This window comes from Lepisosteus oculatus, chromosome 1, assembly GCF_040954835.1.
Source record: "Lepisosteus oculatus isolate fLepOcu1 chromosome 1, fLepOcu1.hap2, whole genome shotgun sequence".
In the NCBI taxonomy this organism is placed as follows: domain Eukaryota; kingdom Metazoa; phylum Chordata; class Actinopteri; order Semionotiformes; family Lepisosteidae; genus Lepisosteus; species Lepisosteus oculatus.
The window spans coordinates 3,245,519-3,268,897 of record NC_090696.1 but is presented as its reverse complement, the minus strand read 5'-3'; the positions used below and the strand labels follow the sequence as shown (position 1 = coordinate 3,268,897).

General features: G+C 45.0%; 1 protein-coding gene across 2 annotated transcripts in view; it reads right to left on the bottom strand.

The window, feature by feature from the left end:
• Nucleotides 1–3,146: 3,146 nt before the first annotated feature.
• Nucleotides 3,147–23,379, bottom strand: part of LOC102684316 (V-type proton ATPase subunit B) — a 37,944-nt gene continuing 17,711 nt past the window's right edge. For both annotated transcript variants that reach the window (XM_006629124.3, XM_015343799.2), the window contains exons 2-14: nucleotides 22,372–22,427; nucleotides 20,684–20,782; nucleotides 14,954–15,047; nucleotides 11,823–11,900; nucleotides 10,792–10,931; nucleotides 9,566–9,667; nucleotides 8,527–8,624; nucleotides 7,782–7,905; nucleotides 6,981–7,131; nucleotides 4,998–5,080; nucleotides 4,372–4,476; nucleotides 3,953–4,082; nucleotides 3,147–3,671 (exon numbers count right to left, since the gene is read on the bottom strand). In XM_006629124.3, coding sequence (XP_006629187.2) covers nucleotides 3,454–3,671; nucleotides 3,953–4,082; nucleotides 4,372–4,476; nucleotides 4,998–5,080; nucleotides 6,981–7,131; nucleotides 7,782–7,905; nucleotides 8,527–8,624; nucleotides 9,566–9,667; nucleotides 10,792–10,931; nucleotides 11,823–11,900; nucleotides 14,954–15,047; nucleotides 20,684–20,782; nucleotides 22,372–22,427 — 1,478 coding nt within the window. In that variant the 3' untranslated portion in view covers nucleotides 3,147–3,453. The remainder of the gene's footprint in view (nucleotides 3,672–3,952; nucleotides 4,083–4,371; nucleotides 4,477–4,997; nucleotides 5,081–6,980; nucleotides 7,132–7,781; nucleotides 7,906–8,526; nucleotides 8,625–9,565; nucleotides 9,668–10,791; nucleotides 10,932–11,822; nucleotides 11,901–14,953; nucleotides 15,048–20,683; nucleotides 20,783–22,371; nucleotides 22,428–23,379) is intronic.

The following is a 23,379-nucleotide window of genomic DNA, read 5'->3' as shown; positions in this document are numbered from 1 at the left end:
TGGCTTTCCTGTATGCAAGGCACGTGGGTTTGAAGGGAAGAGGATGTGTCCCCGCCCTGAGCCACAAACACACCCTCTTTCTGTGGAAGCATGTGATTGGGTGCGTGGAAGAGGAGGCTGGGGGATGTGTAGCAGGGGTTTGAGGAGTATGGTGCAGATCTGTCTTGTATTCTCTTATGTACAGTAAGAGAAGTCTCTTGTCCCTTCTGTCTGGACAAGCGTGCTTGGGTGTGTAGTGGGGGTGGCTGGGAACACATATTGCCCCCCGCTTCTTCTCAATAAAGGAAGCCCATGGAAAAGGCATGGACCAAGGTGCAAAATCTAAATAAAAGCGCGAGCACTTATTTTTATTTAATTATCCCTGGGTAGAGGCAAGTAGAATTTAAAAACAAACTAAATAATCCTTTCTGGTTACAAAATGGCTTCATTACAACCCTGATTCTGAAAAGCGACATGCTATCTATTAATGCCTGATGTCTCAGTAAATTATGCAAAACTCTTCCTGTGACCTGCACTCTCCTGTGACATTATATAGTGCCATTACTAACACTCACTAACGTTCAGGGTGTGAGATGCGCTCTAAATAGGTAATTGGTTAATTGGAATTGTCCATTCATGCACCAATGCCAGCATATTCTCAGGTCCTTGTAGAGACATGCATGGCAATTTCACACACACACATGCACAGTGACGCACGCACTGAACTCTCAAACTCCAGCTGGGAAAGCTGACTCAAACCTTCACTTTGTGTCCTGTGTGAAGCAGCAGGAGCTGCAATAAAAATAACTGTTTACCTGATGACTCCAAGGCAGAAACCAAATGAGTTGATGTCAGTAATTTCTCCCTCAGATACATGTTGTAGACACACAGCTGGAAGATAGCCTCCTCCACAGCATGAAGCTGGTCAGCAGAGCTGTCAGAGACGTGACAAGAGGAAGTGGTCTGGATCCAGGGCAGTGTGTGAGCCCGGGCTGGCCACTCCTGTGGTCAGTACGCACCCATTCAAACACACTGCTCTCTCAGGGGCAGGCTGCGTTCATTTGTTCTGGTGCAGTTCTGAAAGGCTACAATAATGTGGTGAAAAGATCTGCTGTTTACAAAAATAGTGGAAGACCACAGAGAAACATGACCTTTCTTCCACAAATATGCACTGGAAATCCACCAATTTTACACACATGCTGTCCTTTGTGCTCGCTCGAAATGATGAAATGTTTCAGATGAGAGGTGATTGAAAACTTCCTATAAAGGTTGATGATGATGATGATGACTGTTCGACATTTTATCATCGGACAACATTGCCGTTCCAAGTTCCTTAAATCCTTTATCTATGGGGACCAAATGTGATTCATTTTTACCACATTCACTAGTTTTCATTTTAAGTTCCGACTACTAAATGCAGTACAGAAACAATGAAAAGGAGAAGTTTTTCCTTTTACTTTTAAATGAATAAGCTTTTAGTAGAACAGTACCTTAATTTTATTTGAAGGCATTTTTTCTTTGGTCTGATAGGAGTTTCAGATCTGAATCATCTACTAGTGTTTAGTTTTGTACTGCAGAACATTCAGGGTGAAAATAAACACTCCCTACGAGCCCAGGCAGCCTTTACCTCTGTGATAAGGTGAGCTCCTGTCTTTTATCACCTTCTGTTTAAGACAGAGGACCTCACGAGATGCCTGCATGGTGGTGCAGTGGCTAGCATTACTCTCAGAGCACCGAAGTCCTGAATTCAACCCCAGCCTGGGGTGCTGTCTGTGTGGAGTTTGTATGTTCTGCTGTGTCTGTGCCCAATCCTGAAGGACAGAAACAAGGCAAAGAGAGTGAGAATAAGGCCACATGGCCAGCCTGAGCACGGCTAGCTCCTCCTGCCTCAGCACTGAAGGCTGCACCACGCTGGACCCATCTTCCTTCACCGTTCTCTAGCTTGATCCACAGTCAAGGCTGGGGCCCCTAAGGACGGGCCTCCTCCTGAACACACAGCCCTGATCTGCTCACACACACCGGTGGTGCTCAGGCCTGGTCCTCTGTGTTCCACCTGGCCCTAATCAGCAGTGCCAACTGCTGCCAGTAATCGAGCTGTTCGCTGGTTGAGGCTTTTTGTCTGCACTCAGCACTTATCTCACAGCACACTGGCTCTCAGTCCTGGTCCTGAGTCACCTCTGTGTCTTTTGGTTTTTGCTCCAGACCAGTCACAGGCCAATTTCTTTCCATTTGCCATGTAAGACCTTAGTTTCACCTCTTAAACACCTGACCAGGATTTATAAGTGGTATAAATGCTGTGCTAAAAGATGAATTTCAGGACTGCCCTCAGTCCGGTGTGTGAGCTGACATCTAAACAACTGGACTGGAGCAGAAGGAATATGCTGACCATAGTAGTCTGATACAGTGATCCCCACCTGTGTCTATTCACCATTGCTTGATTGCCTATTTAGAGCTGTTCAGTAAAATCTAAGAAAGACAATTCTTAATTAGCAGGTTGAGGAGAGACGGCAGGATATCCTGTGCACTGTAGTTTTTGGAAATAATGCATTTCAGCTTGGGTATTTTTGAAACCAAGACTTGAGTGCAAAAAAACACTCAACACCAGCTAGCAAATCACTTACAGTTAGCCCTGGTGATTAATGACCCAGCTGATCCAGGAATCCTCCAGACCCAGGACTGAGGACCACAGACATGTCCCACGGGCAGAGTTCCCCCACGGGGGTGAAGTGCTCAGGACCAGAGCTGAAGAAAGTCTACATACTGTAGAAACTAAACTTCTCTCCATATGGTATCAGCAGGTTAAGATTTCTCAATAACAATCACTTCCAAGGTTTCACTGAGCCTTAGCGTCTCTCTGTGTTGGGAGCTGTACTCTGTTGCCTGCTAATAGCATTTAAGATCACTTTATTGGCCATATACAATTTCTTGTATTAGGAATGGGTCTTTTCACATACCCCAGCTTGCTCTCCATAAGACACACAGACAGGGAGAGAAGCTTGGGGTCAGAGAGTCCCTGGAGCAGCTGGGGTGAACGGCCTTGCTCAGGGGCCCAACAGAGTAGGATTCCTCTGCCACCTGGATAGGAACCGGCAACCTTCCAGCCACAGGTGCAGATCCTGAGCCTCAGAGCCACCGCACCGCAATTAAAACCAAACAACACTGAATGAGGCAGTGAATGCAGCAGTGAGGATGTATTGCTTTGTAGAACATATAAAACAACATTGAAATGCATAGTTATTTCATCCTCTTCATTAAGCTTTATATGCACAAATGTAACAGAACACAAAATTGCACAAGGAACTATAACATAACCCATCTTTGATCTCAAGTATCTGTGCTCCAGATGCACTGGCAGTTACAGTGGTCCTGCCAGCATGGGGACGAGCCATGTGGGCGATCTCGTCTGCAGCGTGTTCAACTAGAGTGCTGAGAGCACTGAAGGGGCTGGGCCTTCTGTCGCCGCAGGGCTGTGGATCACTGGGAGGGCTTTTTGGAAGGAGGGCTCTCTGTCTCCGGTGCCGATGGGGTGGGCTGCCTCTGGGGCTTATTCGGGGGCTGTCTGGGACCGTCACGGCTGTAGAACTCGTTCAGGATCGACACCGGGATTCTCTTCAGCATCTCCTTAGGGAAGAGGCGCAGGAGCTCCCACCCAATGTCTAGAGACTCAAATACAGAGCGGTTCTCATAGGGACCTGCCGGGAGCAAAGCACCATTATTATTATAGCAACTCATATTCTTCATATTGTAACAGAACCCTGCCAGATCAGACTGTGTGGCTCCATGTCCATAGTGTAAATATGATCCTTCTGCTTCAGCATCTACATCAGACACTGTATGACGCGCACTCTTATTTATTTATGTCCGGTCCGTTTTCTGCGAAGAGATTTATCTGAATTACATGATCATATCTAAGTACTTCAGGGCCCTATATTATTCTGAGTACTGTTAGCGTCATTCGAGCCCTGTCACCTACCCTGAGAGATGAACCGCCTCTCAAACTTGTGCAGGAACTCCAGGTAGAGCAGGTCCTCCTGGCTCAGAGCTTCTTCTCCCACCACGGCCTTCATCGCCTGCACGTCCTTCCCAATGGCATAGCAGGCGTACTGCAGGACACACCACACACATGGATTCACATCATGCCCGAACCGACAGCCAAGCTGAGCGTATGTCTTTTGGCATTGACTACAGGTGTGCACATGACTCTTGGGATTAAACATGTGCCAAAACGTCTACAGATAGGAGCCAAACATTGGCATTGCCTTGGCATCACAAAACCTCTGGACACAGCTGGACGGTCAGGTGGAAATCGGAAGCTGTAGCAGGGCAGTCCCGGCTCGTGTCAGTGTGTGGCGCTGTGGCGCTGGGTTTGTGGGTGTGGAGTCACGACCTCACCAGCTGGTTGGAGACATCAGCATGATCCTTCCTGGTCATTCCCTCCCCAATGGCCGACTTCATGAGGCGGGACAGCGAGGGCAGCACGTTGATGGGCGGATAGATCTGCAGAGCGACACGCAGAGCTGGTCAGTAATGACCTTCTGCCCTGTATGGCCCAGCATGGACAAGCCCATATCTATAGTATCATTAATGTCTATTTCTGTAGCACACAGTGCAAACATGACACAACCATAGCAGAGCAGAACATCAGCACATTCGAGAGACCACAGAGAGGGAGCCATTCGCTCCATCCTGCTCATTCGGATCTGTTTCTCTTTAGTCCCACAAACCAGCCCACAGGAAAGGCACAACGCAGAGCAGCCAATCACACTGATCTTACACATCTTTGGAGGTGTGTGGAAAACAGAACACCCAGTGAAAACCCCCACGAAAACAGGGAGCCTGTAACCTGGACCCTGTAACGCACTGGTGCTAAACACCACTCTTCTGATGAGCAGCTAGTAAAACCAAGGTGAGCTCATGTTAAATGTAGAAGGAACTGTGGTGTGAGAGTTTCCCGTGGTAGACACAGATGAGACAGAGAGAGCAGTCTTCAGACTGCAGCCTTTCTCCTCTTCACCGACCTGTCTGTTGTGCAGCTGTCTGTCGATGTACACCTGCCCCTCTGTGATGAACCCTGTCAGGTCAGGGATGGGGTGTGTGATATCTTTGAGAAAAAAGAAGAGGAATCAAAGTCAGAATGCACATTTCCATTCCACAGGAAAGAAGAACTCAAATATGACACATAGACTTGCAGCTGGGAAGCCCATCCATAACATCTGCTTTGGTTGGGTTTACTGAAGGCATGGTGATATTCGGCCACAGTGCCTCTGGGGTTTGTGCCAGGCGATGTCAGAATTACTAGACCGAGTCAATTATGTTGAAGGTATTGACTTTCCCTGTTAAAATAGACCCATTGACCTACTGCAGGGCTGTAGCTCTTGAAGACCAGAACCAGCCGGCCCTGGGTTACAGAGTGGGTTGGATCTGATGGACAAGGGAGTCAAATGGCTCCGTTTATAGTCTGGGCACACCTCTTGTCACAGTCTCGCACACCCTAACCTCAAGACACAGACTGTAGGACTGGTCCAGGAAGAGGAGAACGACTGGTTAGTGAAAGCAGTAAAAGGAAGAGACAGACAGCTGAGCGGACAGGGCATGTGCAGCAGAAGCAGACCTGGAGAAGAAATTCCAAAGAGACAGAGAGAGACATTCAGACAGAATTCAAACAAGGCAGACGAAAAACTAAATGGGCATTCAACTGAAATATCCAAATTCCACAGTATTCAGAAAAAATTCTGAACAATTTAATTGTTCTTCAAATACCAAAAGATGAAAGAGAAGAAAGGGAGAATTAACACCACAGGTGCAGTCTTCATTTTACATTAACAGATACAGAAGCTTGTTCCTACCCTGATAATAATAATAATAATAATAATAATAATAATAATAATAAAAGGTGGCTTTAATTTTAAAAGGTGGCTTCTCAAAGCGCTTTACAGGATGACAATAACAATAAATAAGAGGAGTATAAAAATAAATAAGGAGAATACACAAGATAAGACACAATTACAATATACAGAGGAGACTGTGGATGGTGGTACTAAGAAGAGCAGAGGGGTGAAGAATGGAACCAGTTCAGTAAAGGCTTTTTTGAAGAAGAGGGTTTTGAGTCTGGATTTGAAGGAGAAGGCCCTGTCGCCCATGCAATGTAGACGGGCTTGGGGGACAGTAAGGAGGGCAGAATTTGAAGAGCGGAGGTTGCGAGGTGGAGAGTAGGGTGATAATAGTTCAGACAGGTATTGAGGTGCCAAGCCACGCAGAGCCTTATAGGTGAGCATGAGGATTTTAAAGTCTACACGGAATTTGACCTGAAGCCAGTGCAAGGACTCCAGGATAGGAGTAATGTGAACACTTGCACTAGACCTGGTCAGGATTCTGGCTGCTGAATTTTGGACATACTGCAGTTTGTTCAGAGTAGATTTTAATACCCCTGCAAGTAGAGCATTACAGTAGTCAATTCGAGAGAATACAAATGTGTTGATCAGCTTTTCAGCCACAGTTAATGATAGCATAGGTCGTAGTCTTGCAATATTTCTAAGGTGAAAAAAAGATGTTTTGACAGTATGCTGCACATGTGGGTCGAATGTTAAGCCAAAAGATGAAAGAGCTGAAGCTTTCTACTAATGAGCAGAGAAGACCATGAAAGAATCTAATCCAAGTATTCAAAATCTTCAAGGTCACTGACATAGTGAACATCTTCAGAATGTACAGTTAAATGTGAGCTTAGGTAGCTACTGTAGGTAAAAATGCATGTAAAGCCAAGTACAGGAGGAACTACTTTACACAGAGGGTTGTGGGAGTGTGGAACTAACTACCCAGTCATGTGGTTGAAGGTGATACCCTGCCTTCTTTCCAGAAACAGCTGGAAGAGATCCTTGGATCAATTTACTACTGGCTGCCAAATGAGTTTGATGGGCTGAGTGGCTCCTCTTGTCCTTATGCTGCTGTGCACATGCAGGGAGAGGCAGAAGGATTAAGAGGGAGACACACAGAGAGGAACGGACCATCGTTGGGCATGGTGAGGATGGGGATCTGTGTGATGGAGCCCTGCCTGCCGTCCACTCGCCCTGCTCTCTCGTAGATGGTGGCCAGGTCCGTGTACATGTAACCAGGGAAACCCCGTCTTCCTGGTACCTCCTCCCGGGCCGCTGACACCTGGAGACACAGAGCACAGACAGAGGCCCATCCTGAAGACAGAGCAGAGGGACACGCAGGACAGACAGTGTGCGAGTCTTTGTCCTTCTTATCCACCTGTCAGCATGTGAGTGTGTCGCTACTGTGTCAATGTCTCGCTGTGTCTGTGTGTCGTCACTGTGTCAGTGTGTCATCACTGTGTCACTGTGTCAGTGTGTCAGTGTGTCAGTATGTCGTCACTGTGTCAGTGTGTATCGTCCCTGTGTCAGTGTGTCATCACTGTGCCATTGTGTGAATGTGTCAGTGTGTGGTCAATGTGTCAGTGTGTCATCACTGTGTCACTGTGTCAGTGTGTCAGTATGTCGTCACTGTGTCAGTGTGTATCGTCCCTGTGTCAGTGTGTCATCACTGTGCCATTGTGTGAATGTGTCAGTGTGTGGTTAATGTGTCAGTGTGTCATCACTGTGTCACTGTGTCAGTTTGTTAGAGTGTGGTCACTGTGTCAGTGTGTCAATGTGTCAGTGTGTCAGTATGTCATCACTGTGTCAGTGTGTCACTGTGTCAGTGTGTCAGTGTGTGGCCGGCGTGTCAGTGTCTCTTTAGCACATATGAAGCAGTGTGTGGGTGCTGTGGTGTGAAGGCGTGTGACGGCGGTGCTGTGAGGACTTTACTTCTCTCAGGGCCTCGGCGTACGAGCTCATGTCGGTGAGAATGACCAGCACGTGCTTTTCACACTGGTAGGCCAGGAACTCAGCAGTGGTGAGGGCCAGGCGCGGGGTGATGATGCGCTCGATTCTGCAGTCAACAGGCACAGCTTGAGTGGGTATTTCCAGCTGAGAAGGGCATGCTGCAAGCTTTCCTGTCTTCTATCCCCCAAGCCAGGAGAGCCACTCCCCTGGAGGGCCGCTGTCCAGCAGCTCATATAGGTCTCTTTAAATCTCCTGCTCCGAGGACACTTCAGCTTGATCAGTTAACCGAATAATGAGTTCAATTTGGTCATTAAGGGCTCAAGCAGAAAGAAAACCTGGGCTGAACAAGCAAGTCATCAGGCCCCAGAGGATGTGACCACAGCCACTGAGAGACTAGCAGCTCCAAACCCACAGGGCCCTTCGCTCCTGATCTCTTTGTAACTGTTCACTACAGAACCTCTCTGGATAACACACCGGGAGTATCTATCTCCGTGCTTAAGGCATGCAGAGGCTGTGGTCTGTCATTGTAAATGATCCTTTTATGTAACTAAACTATTTGCGGAATTGGAGGTACTTCAGCCCTTGCCCACGTTACAATACAATATGCGCTTTGCGGAAACAGGGATGGCGCTCCCCCATCTGACATCATAGCTCCGACCCCAGGGACGCTTCGGCCAGGCTGGGAGTCTCCGAGACAGAGCGAGGGGAGCCCGGAGAGAGCACTCACGTGGGGTCGTTGGCAAGGTTCAGGAAGAGGCAGACGTTGTCCATGGACCCGTTCTCCTCGAAGTCGGACTTGAAGAAGCGTGCTGTTTCCATGTTCACCTGCCAGGGCCAGGGAGCCCAGGGGTCAAGAGTGAGCGGAGACACGGCCGAGGGCAGCAGGCAGTGCAGCCCGCCATGCAAAGCTCTGTGGGTGTCAGTACAGCTCTCAGCTGTGCTATAGAGACTGAAGCACTAAAAGCCTTCAAGAAACAACATGGTGAAGCTCTGAGATGTTAAGTCAGCTTTGAATTGAACCCTTCTGATGGGATCTAGGACTATGAATACATTAGGAAAATTGTGATTGTTTCTTTGCTTCTTCGTTAGTAAAAGTACTTTGTATTAACAAATGGTAAACAGCTATAGTGGAAAAAAACGGCAATTACCTACCGTAGCAGGTATTATTGGTCTCTTTATATCATAAAAGGCTGAAGCCTTAGCTTGCTCCAGTTAAGATAATTAATTTCCTTCACACTCAGTTAAAGCTCAGGATTACACTGAAGATGTGTAGCGTCTCTGTTGTGGTATTCATGCATAACATTATCAGAATGCATTTAAGAGAGTTTTGTCTACCAGAAATTTACCAGTTTATGTTATAAACTGGAAGACACCTAATGACCAGTACCGTCTCATGTTCACTTATTTCTTTAGTTATTCACCTATGGAACAAGGAAAAACGTTCAGGGTTATGGTGTTCGTCTAAGAGCGGGCAGTCACTGTGAATGATGGGATTGTGATTATGGCTTGCAGGCTAATGCAGGAGCAGTGTACTGCACCTGGCTGGGAGGCACTGCGGACCTCAAGCCTCTGTTCGCTGCACCGGCAGCAGTCTGAGGCCAGTGCTCAGCTGTGAACCCGAGGCTTTCTCAGGGCTGAGCCTGGAGCAGCCGGAGCAGCTGGAGCAGCTGGTGCAGCCGGAGCAGCCAGAGCAGCTGGAGCAGCTGGAGCAGCCACAGCAGCTGGTGCAGCCGGAGCAGCTGGAGCAGCCGGAGCAGTGCACTCACCCCCATGGCTGCAAAGACGATGGCAAAGTTGTCCTCGTGGTGATCCATCACACTCTTGTGCTGCTGCACCAGGCCAGCCTGCCTGCAGATCTGGGCTGCAATCTGGGTGCAGGGTTAGAGCAGGTCAGTCTCCACTCTCAGCATGCCTGCATGCCACTTATCAGATACTTGTCAGAAAAAAAGAACTGCTACAAGTGCATACACATTTGAAATGCACAGACACTCGCTGTGTAACAGGCGTTGCTGTGCTTGATGGTTGCATACCCTGTGGTGACATGGTGGTGGCTGAGGGTATCAGGATCCCTTTCTCACTGAGAAGAGTCCGAGCCCCAGTGCCACGCCCCCCACCTGAAGGAACCCCCCAGCCTCTCAATCTGTTTCTCAGCCACTCACTGTCACTATCAGACCAAACCGCAGACTCGACCACGGCCAGACTCATTCCAACAAAAGATCCTGGCATGCACACACTAAACTAGAAAGGGAACTGACCAGGGTTTCTTCAAAACCAAAAACCAGATGAGACGGGTGGAAATCACAAGGAAGGGCATTTGAAAAAGAGAACAGGATGCACTACTTTACTCTGAAGCAGGGGGTCCCAGCCTTTTTTGTCAGCTGAACCCCTTCAACCTAAATTATTTGCCTCAAGTACCCCCCTTGAGGTTTTAACTAAATCAAACTTTTCAATGAATGTAGATAAATGCTACAGCAACCCTCTTAACATGCTTCTTTTCATTTGGTAAAATATTAATACTATATACTACTGTTGTTTTCTTATTCTTATTATTACATTGTTATTTATTAATAGGACCATTCCATTTGACATTGACGTTTCCATCACACTCCCACGAACCCCCTGCTCTAAAGGATGAAAGAGAGTGGAACAAGCTACTCAGCAGTACTGTTGAAACTGATACCCTCGCTTCTTTCATGAGATACTGGTAATGAGAGTGGGATCAAGGAATTTTTCATTTTCTTAAGTCTGCATTGAGGTTTTGAGGCATCAGCTGGTATTCTGCAGGAGGGATCAGAGGAGATACTCACAGCTAGTCTCAAGATGCTCCTAATGCAAGCAGTTCAAGTGGCTGCGCTACCAACATAGAGCACTAAGTCAGGCCAATTAGCTACTAACTACAAACCAGGCGAGATGAGCCAGATGGTTCGTAACCTTTCTCATGAAGTCATCTGCCCGGAGCTGTACCCCTGGTCTCAGTGTGCCTGCTCCTCACCTCGTTGTGTGGCAGCCCTGCCGCAGAGAAGATGGGTATCTTTTGTCCGCGTGCGATGCTGTTCATGGCATCGATGGGCGAGAGTCCGGTCTGGATCATCTCCTCGGGGTAGATCCGCATCTGGGGGTTAATGGGCTGGCCTGCAGTGGAGAGAGGGGTGAGGCCCGTTCGGAGAAACCTGCTTCTTGTCACAGATCCAGCTCTTAAACTGAAGTCAATCCAGAGTACTGCAGCATCAGAATACAGCAGAGAGGAGCTGTTGGCATCACAGGGAGTTTTGTGGAGTCTCATGAATTAGCACTGTGGGATCTGTGCTTGAAAACCACTAGGACTGAAAGACCTTTAAGGTCTGAAAGAAAACCGAACCCAACCTGAGTAGAGATAGAGAGTACAGCCATGTAGAAGGAGCCAAGAAGCCAAAGTAATTAACTGCTGAGCAATTCAAAGTACGACACTGGTGCCCCAGTCAAGTGAAGACCACTGATAAGACTCCCATTATTAAGCAGTGTGAAACATCTCAAGCTGTATTAACTGCAGGCTCTTGATAATCGGCAGGTTTTCAAAACGCCATCTTTACTACATGATGCTGGATAGGTGGTACAATCTGTGTAAGTGCCTGTAGCTGCAATGACCTGCAGCTGATCAAATGGCTGTATTTCTATGTTAATCACAGCTGTGGTGTCAGGGTCAAACTCCCAGTTCTCCAATTGTAAAAGCCCCTTTTATTCAGCCTCAATTGTTACAACTGGGCTGGGACACGGGTCGTTCTCCCGGGTGAATATCTGCACAGGGCTGGCTGTGTTTGAGCTCAAGCTGTTCTGTGGCCTCTGGAGGAAGAAGGTGGCATTGCTGTGGGGGCTCATCGGGACTGACCGAGCTGAGAAAGCAAGTACAACCCTGGAGGTACGATGGCCTGTGAGCCTCTAGATCTCAGAACGGGAGACGACGTCCTGCCCAGAATGTGTCAAACTCCGCTGCATCTGGAGCTCGAAATGCATGGAGCAGAATGAGCGCAGATACACTTTACTCACCATTGATATCGAGGAAATCCTCAGCCGTCACCGCTGGCCCCTTGTCGATGGACTTCCCTGATCCGTTGAAGATACGCCCTGAGAGACAACACACAGCACATCTTACTGCTCCTGCGTTTGAGAGGCTGGAGGTGGGGGAGGTTACAAACGAGAGCAGACCACTTTTCTCATTTAGGTCATCTGGCAGCTGGCAGCTAATTGACAGTCTCTTGAAGGAAGCCAGGGTATTGGCTCCAACAACACAGCTGGGCAGCTTGTTCCATACTCCTGCAATCCTTTGCGTAAAGAACCACCGTCTTTAACTCTTTCTTTTTTAAAATTTTTCAGCATAGAATGAACCTTTTCTTACTCTTTCCTTTGTACACTGTACACGTCTGCTCGATACAGCGCACTCCAGTAGCATACATCTCTTACACGCCCTGACTGCTCACTGACGCAAGTCTCCTTCCTTCACGAAGCTCAGCTGAATGAGAGCTGTGTGCGACGCTCAGGCAGCCTCCTGCTGCTGTTTTCCAGTGGAATGCTCTTCCATCTCTTCCACCCAGCTTACCTGGAATTGTCTTTAAAGGGCAGCTAAGGGTCAGCAGCTTCAGGACTAAGGGATTAGTCCACTGATGCCCTTTACAGCTTCGGGAGCAGAGATTCCTGCTCCACTGCAGCTTCCTGCTCAGACATTTCCTCATCCGATCAATACGGCAGTACCCTTCAGTAAGCTTAATAACCCATTAGAACACAGTCTAGTAGCCGTGGTATCAATAATTCTTACTGTCCGATTTGAACCACCCTGACACGTCTGAAAAGAACTCCTTCTCCGTGATCGTTCGAACAAGATCACCATCCGCAGGGCCCACTGAGTAGTGCCTCAGCGGCGAGGTTATCGTCATCATGGCCAAGTTGAGCTCTTAAGCAACCCAGGTGTTGTCCATCACCGTGCTGATAATAGAGGCTTGACACAGAATCGTGGAGTATTATGGGGCCACATGATGGCACAGTGGTAAGCATTGCTGGGGTTCAATTCTGGACCTGGGGCGCTCCCCAGAGTCCTGTGGGTGTCCTCCGGACGAGCCCATTTCCTCCCACAGCTGCTGGTGGGTTACTTGGTTTCTGCTCTTGTCTGCCTGCCCTGTGACGAACTGAGTGTGCCCTGCCTTGTGCCTGTTGCTTGCTGGAGCAGATCCGGCTCGCCGTGACCCTGTACTGGCTGGAGCGGAGGAGATGGGTGGGGGGGGTTGTGTATTATCTTTGAGCAGTATTCCACGAGCTATTTTTCCTCATAACTATAGCGCCACCTGTAGGTCACCTTCATCGCCTCACCCCCACCCAAGGTGTATAGGTCGCTCCGGACTGGAGAGACCTGAACAAGTCGTTTAATGTCCGGTTGTTTTTAAACGCTTCTGTTTTGAATAATAAATAATAAGGGACAACAACACACGAACTTCATCCCCGTTTGGTACCATCGAACTCATCGAAACAAACCCCCTGTCGCGTGTTTCGCGTGTTTCTGAATTCACTCCATTCGGAGAGCAAACCTGACCGCCCTTGTCTGTGCAGTCGCCGCTGCTGAAGGTGTAGTCGTTGTTTTCTGTGTAAAGCCGTTTATATACAGCAGAATAAGTCTCATTTTCTTCGCCCGTCTAAAGCTCCGTCAGGGACTATATCGCACAATACATACGGGATACCCCAGCTATAAAAAGAACATTCTTAAATGAATGAGAATGGTGTTGTATTCAGCTACTGTACACTATGGGAAAACATCTGTTGTACAACCAGCCTACTCGTTTGTGTAAAGATGGTGTTAAATGTACATTTATCACAATTACGGTCGAAGTAGCTCTGGCAAACACGGGCTCGTCGACACGGCTCGATGGAGACCCAACCCGTCTCTTTGGACCCACAAACCCGTCTTGCTGTGGCGTACGGGTCTCTAAACAGTTACGGGCAAGAACTGCTGCCAACTTGAAATTTCCCTCTAACAAAATTTATAGACAACTATACGAAAATATAGCGTGCAGAAACTGCTGAAATGCTTGTATATAAGATATAAATAGTTGTTTTGTTTGCGCAGCTTCAACTACAGCGTGTGATCCCAAACGGTGGTGATCTGTTCGCAGTCATCAGAACACATTATCTACTTTTTATGTATAATATTTCATATATACATTTTAATAATATATTTAATAAACATTCATACAATATTATCAATTGCACAAGACCGTAGATACGACGTAGACATGATTTTATTTTACAGTCTATTTATAGGAAGACCGAAGTAAAAGTGAAAGTTTACTTTCTGTTAATTTACGATTGAGTTACGATCTCAATATTTTCTAAATGGCTGACAACGGATTTCGATTTATTAGATTTTTAGATATGAAACAAGAAATTGATTGCGATACCAAAATTATTATTGCATTTAGTTTTATAGCCTGTGCTTTTCGAACAAATTTAATTTGCTCATACTTTTAAAAAACGTAGAAAGAATTCCGTTTAAGTCAGTTAATTCAAAATGATGTACTATAATATATTAACTAATCAAATGGCATCGGATATTTCATTATTTGTAACTCGTTTTTGCTTAAGTTAGACATTTTATGGTTCGATGTTTTACAAACGACCAACGTCCTTATTTCCTGAGATTTCTGTACTTTTTTCAAAAAAGGAAAGGAGGAAAACAACGCATGTCTAGGGGACAGTGAAGTATATGTACCGGCGGGAAAACGGTTGCCTAAAACAACTAAAACATCCAGGTTAATGGCAAACGAATTTCGCACCATACGTGATCTTTTATTTTTTTGCACGTCAACTTATGTTAAACTAATAATAATTAAAAAAAACGTTTTAAAATTGCTCAAATTCGTTTTAGCTGGTTCAGAGTCCATCTTTTCAAGTTTGTTGACAGTCCTATATTTATGACCGGCACCAGCACTGTGTTTTGTGGTGTGTGGAGACGCAGGGAGACCCGCGATGTCATACTGTACAGTACTGTACAGGCTCTCCAGCCTGCAGCCGCGAACCTGCTCTGCTACTTGCTGACACCTGTGTCTAGCTCTGGTTTGCAGTAGTCAACTCCCTCCCACAACACACACACACACACACACCGCTCCCGGGCCGGTGGGTGGTCTCTTACGCACCCAGCATGTCCTCGGACACCGGTGTGCGCAGGATGTCCCCCGTGAATTCGCAGGTGGTCCTCTGGGCATCGATGCCGGAAGTTCCTTCGAAAACCTGCGAGGAAAGACAGGAGCTCAGTCCAGGTCTTCAGCACGGGCAGAGAGAGCAGTCTGCTTTTCTTTAGCCTCAACAAACAGCGAACACTTCCGATGTGCGGTAACTTTCAGGATTTGGGTAATTCTACGCTTTTCAATATAATATGGATCCTGATCTTTGACAGTGTATTACAACCTAATTTACTCACCATCCTCATCTATAGCAGAACCTGATCACAAGTAGGCAATATTCTTAAGATTAAATTTTTAATTGTAATTGCTAGCTTTCATTTAAGTCGACAAAGCATTTTAACATACCCAGCAACATTACTTTGATTTAAAATAATTACGTTACGTATGTTACTTGTTAGTGATATTTAATTACTGCTATTAGAAAAAAAATCACAAACGTATTTAATTCTACCTTTAGAATTGAAACTTTCTTGAAAAAATAAATGTAAAAAGGATTAGCGAAAAAAAAACTTCATTATAATTCTCGTCAGGCTACACTTCTTGCTTATCCATCCAGGTGAGGCTGCACACTGGGGGTGCTGGAGGGGATCCCCATTACCTGGAAAGCGCTTTGAGTGGAGTGTCCAGAAAAGCGCTATATAAGTGTAAGCAATTATTATTATTATTATTATTATTATTATTATTATTATTATTATTATTATTATTATTACTACTACTACGTAAAAAAGAAGTTCTAATAACGGAGAATCAGCTTATAAGGAAACCAACCTGGAGAGAAATCATATGATCAGTGCTACAGTATGGGTGTTTCAGACATGCTGCCTAAACAAAACTGTACAGTGAGCTCTTCAGCACATTTTAATTAGAATTCGGAAAAATGGTTTGTAGATACAGTATGTCTCCACCAGCCGGAATGGTGCACTGGCTTCATCAGCAAATCTGCTCAAATTACCAAACACAACTAAATCTGCTCATAATTGTCAAAAATTGTAGAGAAGCTTTCTTGATCTAAATTTAAAAAAAAAACTTGATTCAGTTTTAAACTGACGTTACAACAACCACTGTTAATGTCCCACAGTCTTGCGTTCAACCAAAATAAATACGCGAGTACGTCCGTTATTTCACTTGCAGTCATGCTAATTCGGGAACCGTAGTACTTAGGATAATACATTTATGATAGAACATTACTGGTGAAAAAGTTCATTTTTTAAAACATCATTGTCGCCGAGTATCACAGGCAGAAAACATTAAATACAAAATTATTAATCACAGCGCCACTCCTCTGGTGAAACACTTGTTACATAAATATAAACGCTATAAAAGATTAAAACTAAATGTTATAGGTTTCTTTTTTGCTTGCCTGCTTGTGTTCCTTATTGTTTTTGACACGGTATTTTATTATTTCTTCCTTTGGGCTCGGAGCAACACCGCCTTCCTGCAGGTCAAACTTGCAGGTGATGATGAGTCGGGCGACTACTGACTCATTAACTTGTCTTCAAGGTAAACGCAGTTCGGATTTCCAACCCGATACAAGCTCAGGAAATGAATATTCCAGTTAATACCAATAGTAAGTATGGATCTGAAAAGGTCTTTACGACGACTCAGGGCATATCAGTTGAGGTTATTCACATTTTGTAGAACAATGTAGAACAAACTGATTAACGTGATAAATGTGTTCTTCCCTACAATATTACGGAAAAGCAGGATGTTATTATTATTATTATTATTATTATTATTATTATTAATAATGTTTTATGTTTAAGAAGATCGTAAGCACGATTAATATTATTGTAACGCATACGGCCGTATTCTTACTTTGTCATATAACTACATCGCAAGTTATTTCATTACAAAATCGTTGATTACATAAAAGCTACTTCATTAATTAAAAAAAAAATATTATCCAGACTTGAATGAATACTGAAAAATTAAAGTGAAATTTTGAAAAATTAAATACTGTAAAACAAGGAAAGTGTAAAATCGCAAATTAATGTCACTAACACAAAACAATTACATAAATATATTTACGTTTTTTAATAGCAAGAACAGAATTGTGTATTTAACACCAACAGTAATTTTTAATCGATTTTTAATTTTTGTGTGTGTAAATTTCATGCAAACAGAAATCTGTTTTACTAATTCGTTTACCCCGGCCTATACAATGTACTGTAGTCCAATCGTGAATTAACCCGGGCAGAGCCGGCTTTTGAAAAACTTCAACAGACAAAACTTTCGTTAAGTTTGTCGCTTTGGCTGTTTAGTCTAAATTAGGCGTGTAAAATGTGGAGAAAAAAGGACACATTTTGATTTGGAAAAATTACGGTAAGAAAACCTGTTAATTGCCTGCTGGTTAGAATCGTGTTTTAACTCTCTCGGGCGTCATACGGTGTTTGGCATTTGATATCGCGTATTAGAGATTACCAAGTGAATTAATATTATGCCATATTAGTTTTGATGATTACAGACTGTTTAGTATCAGTTCGATACTATACCTGAACTCTAATGTAAACTGCAGAATTTTGAAATTGTTTCTTATTACCTTGTATTGGTAGACTACCAATTTCAGGGAGTGGCCTTGTTTAAACTGAAGTAAAATTTAACTATTAGATATATTTAATACATAAAATTAATTAAACATAACAGGAGACAATAATACCGCGATCCTCACCAGGAGTAAACGGCCTATAATAATAATAATGTTTGTGTGAAACATCTGAATGTTTCATTGTAAGATGAAAATTCTGTTTAAAAATATTTTGGCTTATAAAAGAGGACAGAAATGTTATTTAGATTTGGAAAGCCCAAGCTGGAAGGCCACTCACCACACAGAAAATTAAAAAGACAGCGAGTTAAAAATAAATCGAAACTAAAGAAAGTGAATAAAAGCCCAGAGGCCCGATGTCATTTATCAAGAGCGCATGTCGCATGTCTAAGCGGCTGTGGAGATCTCTTCGGCGTTCAGGGCAAGTCCGCCTTGAATCGGGCTCTGTCTGGAAATGTAATATTCACAGATCTCTGGCTCAAGGAAGCGGAACATTTGAAAATCGCGTTACATGTTCTGTTTGTCTTGTTCAGAAAGACCAAATGCTTCAACCTGCTGTGTAAATCTGGTTTTAATAAGAAAAACCTTTGAACAAGACAAACCATAATCAAACTCGCGTTTTGCTTAATAAGAGCTTCTATCTTTCTTTAGAATAATTGTGTTCGCAGTGGAGCCATTCTCCAGAAATAAACAAATGACACGTTTTCGTTAGCAGATTAGACAGTTAGACAATTAGCAGATTAAGGGCACCATAGCCCTTAATATATTAGCTCATTAAGAGATGATGCGAAATGTCTGTTGGGATCTGAGCTGAAATCTATTCCAGCAGGTCTGACGTGGAGGACTACGTGGAGCTCACAAACCACAAACCTGTTTTATTTTGTCAGACGGAGCACTAGATAAGATTCACTATTGAGCCATTTTAAAATATTATCCTGGTTCAAAGCAGGTGATGACTTCAAAACGTGAAGAACCCTCTGCCTCTCCTCCAGAAACAGAATTGGAAAATGACAGCAGTGCTGTCACTGTGTCCACACAATCGCCCTGAGACAACAGCAGCTTCACGGAACTATTACTGTGGGTTAAAAGGCCTCTGGCATCACGTTACTGTACATGGGGGCCAGCTGCCATTCACTGCCGACTGTCAGTGTTTAAATATTCCCACATGAAAAACACTCTGCTTTGCACAGGCAATATGAACACAACGCTTGCGCAAGGCCATCACCATCCATTTCTGTCGCTGAATGTTTGAGACTTGATTACTTGATTTCCATGAGCACGAGTCAAACAATGCTCTACAGCTTTCACGTGCAGACAGCACATCCGCTGCTCTGAGGGATCTGAGACATTCGCTCCCCTGCAGTCAGGAGGGGCTCACTCTGGAACAGGCATCCAGCTCCAATCCCACCGGCCCTCTCTCCTCCTCTCCTTCTGACTCCTGCATCCTTTCCCCGCACTGTGGCATTCGTAACTACGGCATGTTGCTCTGTATGTCTGCATGCTAAACCTCGGAGTTTCACTTTTCAATTCTTTAAACACACTTGCATTAACCGAATTCATTGAAATGATTTTTCATTTCATTTTCATTGCCTTTAACTTCATACGAACCATGACATTTGCTTCAATGTAAAGCCTCAGCACCCTGAGATGGTATCTGCAGGACTCCTAAAGTTTGGAATCGCACTTTCCTTGAGGTTAGAAGTTAACTACGTCAGGTTGCAAATATTAACAAGTTGTGTTAATGTAAACTGCTCTGAAACAAAATAACAGGCCATGTTCGAGACTTAAGCATAAAAGAAAAAAAGATTCTGGTTCCTCTGATCTGTCCTGAGCTGGATCAGACAGGAGGCCACAGCTCCAGGTCCCTAAGGTGCTGAGGGGCAGACGAGACAGAGGACAAAGAACAGGAGTGCCCGGATCTCCAAGCACAAGACTGGTAAGGGGCCCGACCGAAGACCTTTCTCACAGAGCCAGGCCAGCTCTGCTGGGGTGCACCTGCTGAATAGGGAGGCAGATCTGACCACACTCACCTGAAACACTATGTGACAGGAGGATACTCCAGCACCTGGAAAATACTGCCTGCTTTTGGACTTCTAATAATGTTGATGAATCTTAAAGAATTGCTCCTTGCCTTCATTATAATTATGACTGATGGTCTTCATTTAAAGAAATATAGATTAATAAGAGCAGATTTTAATCAAGGTTCTACAATGTATTCTATAAATGATCTCTAAACCTATCATACATAGATGGTAGAATTTAAACAGACTAACAATCAGGATGCAATGGATAAACAGGATCAAAGAATAAATTTAAATTCTGACGCAAACAATCACTGGTGGTATTTTTTACACAGTATTTATTACAAGAACATTCAACACAGCTATCTTTAGGACTGGAGTCACACAGACACACACTTGTACAAGGAATTCACAGAGGGAAACTCAGTTCTTGCATTTTAAAAAAAACACAGTGTACCAAATTGTTTAATTGATAAATTACTGCCTGTCTGTTGCAAATTCTACTAAAGCTCTGTTGAGTCGAGGTGACCACATCTGTAATAAGCTGTTACAGTGTAGTAACAGTGTAGTTACAGTAGTAACCTCGGAGGTCTGCTGCAAGTTTTCTTAAATGAATATCCTGTGTCTCTGGGTGCCAGTACAGTTTACTGTTAGTTTCCCTGTAAGGGATCAAACAGTAAACACAGTTACTGTATCTAGATCTCTAGAGCTCCTAAGAATCAGTGAAGATAAGAGAAAAGGGAAGAAACGAGTCAAAATAGCCAAAATAGCACAAAGGCAATAGCAATAGCTTAGACACGCTCCCTGTCTGAAGGAGGAAGGCAAACAGTCTCTCTAACACCAGTGACCAAATCAAGGCGCACAGGGGACACACTCAGCTCTGTTAATGTACACCTGCCTTTCAGCACCACAGATCAGGGCAGCGCCTCATACAACTTTCAGATACCAAAGAAAGACAATGTCCTTGCACAGTTAACACCTTTGTGTGACTTTATAATGTCTGGAATTTGTTTCTCTTCTTTCACAGAAGAACGCTTGGTACCAACTCATGACGAGAGAAGGGGGCTCCATTCTCTGATTTAACGAGCATGTCTTTGTTAGGCTCTTTGGTGTCCTTACCTGTATGATGGCCTTGGTCCCCACAACCTCCAGGACCTGCCCACTCCTGATGGTGCCATCTGGCAGGGTGAAGTGCACAATTTCTGCAAACTGGGCAAACTGGAAAAGACAACAGCATTCATACTGGTAGACTGCAACTTGGGTACAACATGGTCCAGTGCAGGGCTACCAGCATAAGTCACTTATAAGCATGAAGATTCACCTCAACGTCTGATACTGAATGCAACAAACAGACTTCTTCATGTTCATTAGGACCAAGGAGCACAAAACGCATTGTGAATACAAATCAGCTACAGAAACACTGTACAGAGCAAAAACCAGAGGTGATTCCAGCCTGAAACTATAAATAAGATCACTGCACTGGACAGGAGCAAATAAGAGAGCGTATATTCCAGTTAATGATTCCAATATGAATGAAAGCCCTGCAGCACGGGAGATCTCTAGGTGCTCGTCTCCCTTGTGGCCTCTAGGTGGGGCTGCATTCCTCCTCACCAACCTGTTGGTGCAGGGCAGCCCAGGCTCTTAGCGGCTGTTTTTTATTTTACCATGATGAATAATGCAATTTAATCATTTGAAAACAACATAATCAACTGCCTATCTTACTCTTCAGTCTGCACCCCACAAAAGCACTGTGTACTCACCTTTCAGCAGAAAGAAACAAAAGACACTGATGTTAAAAAATACGTATCTTTGCTAGATTTTTTGTTATTGCCCAGCAATAATTTGTATTGTGAAAAAGCATTATTTAGTTTGTAAATTCTGAAGAGAAACCCTCTTCTCCGCAGTACAGTCTCTCCCCCCTCTGAGCCAGCATACCTTCACTCTGCTGATTACACACCTGCTGACTAATAACCTGATTGAAGCCTTCATTGAGCTAAACCAGATCTTGATGGAAATATTTGCAATTGTTGTGTTTCTTCGCAGAAGCTGGGGAACTTCATGTGACATGTGAAATGCAGCAGTTAAAAGGCGACCCCCCAACATGCCAAGGAGCTGAACGCAGTCAAACAGTTCAGATGAATCGTATGATGAAGTCAGTTGAGGGTTCAGTGGTGTAACCTGGGCCGGGTTAGCGAGCTCTTGACTTCAAGAGCGTCAGCTGGGGCAGAAGAGATACAGTGAGAGAGACACAGCCCCCTGCCCTGTCCAGGGCTCTGGACAGCACAGCGTCCAAGTGATCCATGAGGGGCTCTTCTTCTGAGCCCTGGCCTCCTGCTGAAACAGCTGAGGGGGTCAGAGCCAGGACAGACATAACACTTTGGTGACCAGGTCAGTCTACAGGTTGATGACCTCTACTTCTATCCTTTAGGCTCTGACGAGCAGCCTGTCCACCCTTAAACCTCTTCCATGTAGAGGCGCTAGAGACACTGTAATGTCCAGCACGAGGGCCTGGCGTACCGGCCACTTAGCTGCCCTTCTGTGAGTGACGGCCAAACAGCAGGTCTGAAGTCCAGGTTTTACAGCACTGTATTGTGATGCATTGTGATGATCTCATGGATAACACTAACAAACTCCAGAGACCTGTTCCTGAATGAAGGAACCCACACCAGCACCAGCGGGTTCAGTCACGCATGTAGGGACCCAGTTCCAGAAGAGCTGAAACAGACCTGAGGTCAACGAGTGGGTCTCATTCTGTATCGCAATACAGGCAGCACTGGGATCAGCAGCACCTACAACAATCAGCTTACCTTCACATTGTCCAGAACCACGAGGGGCCCGTTGACGCCACACACCGTCCTGTAGGCTGAAGGGGACATTGGGTAGGTGAGGAACTGCTTGCAGACAGGCATCAGAGCACCATCACTGCCCTGTACTCTCAGACTGATGCAGAGAGCAGAATCAGGTGTCCTGTACTGGAAGTCACATAGATGAACCATAAAGATGAAGTAACAAACAGGAGCCATTCTGCCCATCTAGCCTGTCTGGTAGCTAGGAATTAATTGAGTTGAGGATCTCATCCATCTGTCTCTTAGCTTCTATATGGTTTCCTCTTGTGCCCTCTGTGTTTCAGAGGTGTCTCACTGTTGATTCTGAAGAAATCCACTGGGGCTGGCTTTGGCAGTGCCTCTGAGCATTTTGAATTCTTGTGTGCTCTCTGTCTGGGAAGGTCACTGCAGAGGTATGAAGCCAAGCAAATGTAAAACCCCCATTGGGATGGACTGCCCATGGTCCAGGAGTCTCAGAGGACTTTAATCACCACGTGGCAAGGGGCTGGCTTGGGCTGTTTGGATCAGGAGCTGGGTGACATAATAAAAATAATAATTGCTTACACTTATATAGCGCTTTTCTGGGCACTCTACTCAAAACACTTTTCAGATAATGGGGACTCCCCTCCACCACCACCAATGTGCAGCATCCAGACATGCATGAGAAGGCTATTGAAATCCAGTGCCCAGCCACAGGCTACATAAGCAGGAGTCATTTCTTATGGCACTGTAGACACGTCTCAGGTTGAGCGAAGGCACAGTTCTGAATTGCATGGCACTGGCAGAGAACAGGCAGAAGTGTTACACAGTGGGTATTAGAACACTTAAGCTAAAGACTTGACAGTATTCTAGCAAGTGTACTGAAGAGACAAAAAGATGTTATTCACAGACTGATAGCAAAACTCTTCCGCTTGACTATAACACAGCTAAAAAAGGGTTATCCCATAAAAAGGGTGACGAAAGAGAACCTAGTATTTATAGTACAGAGCG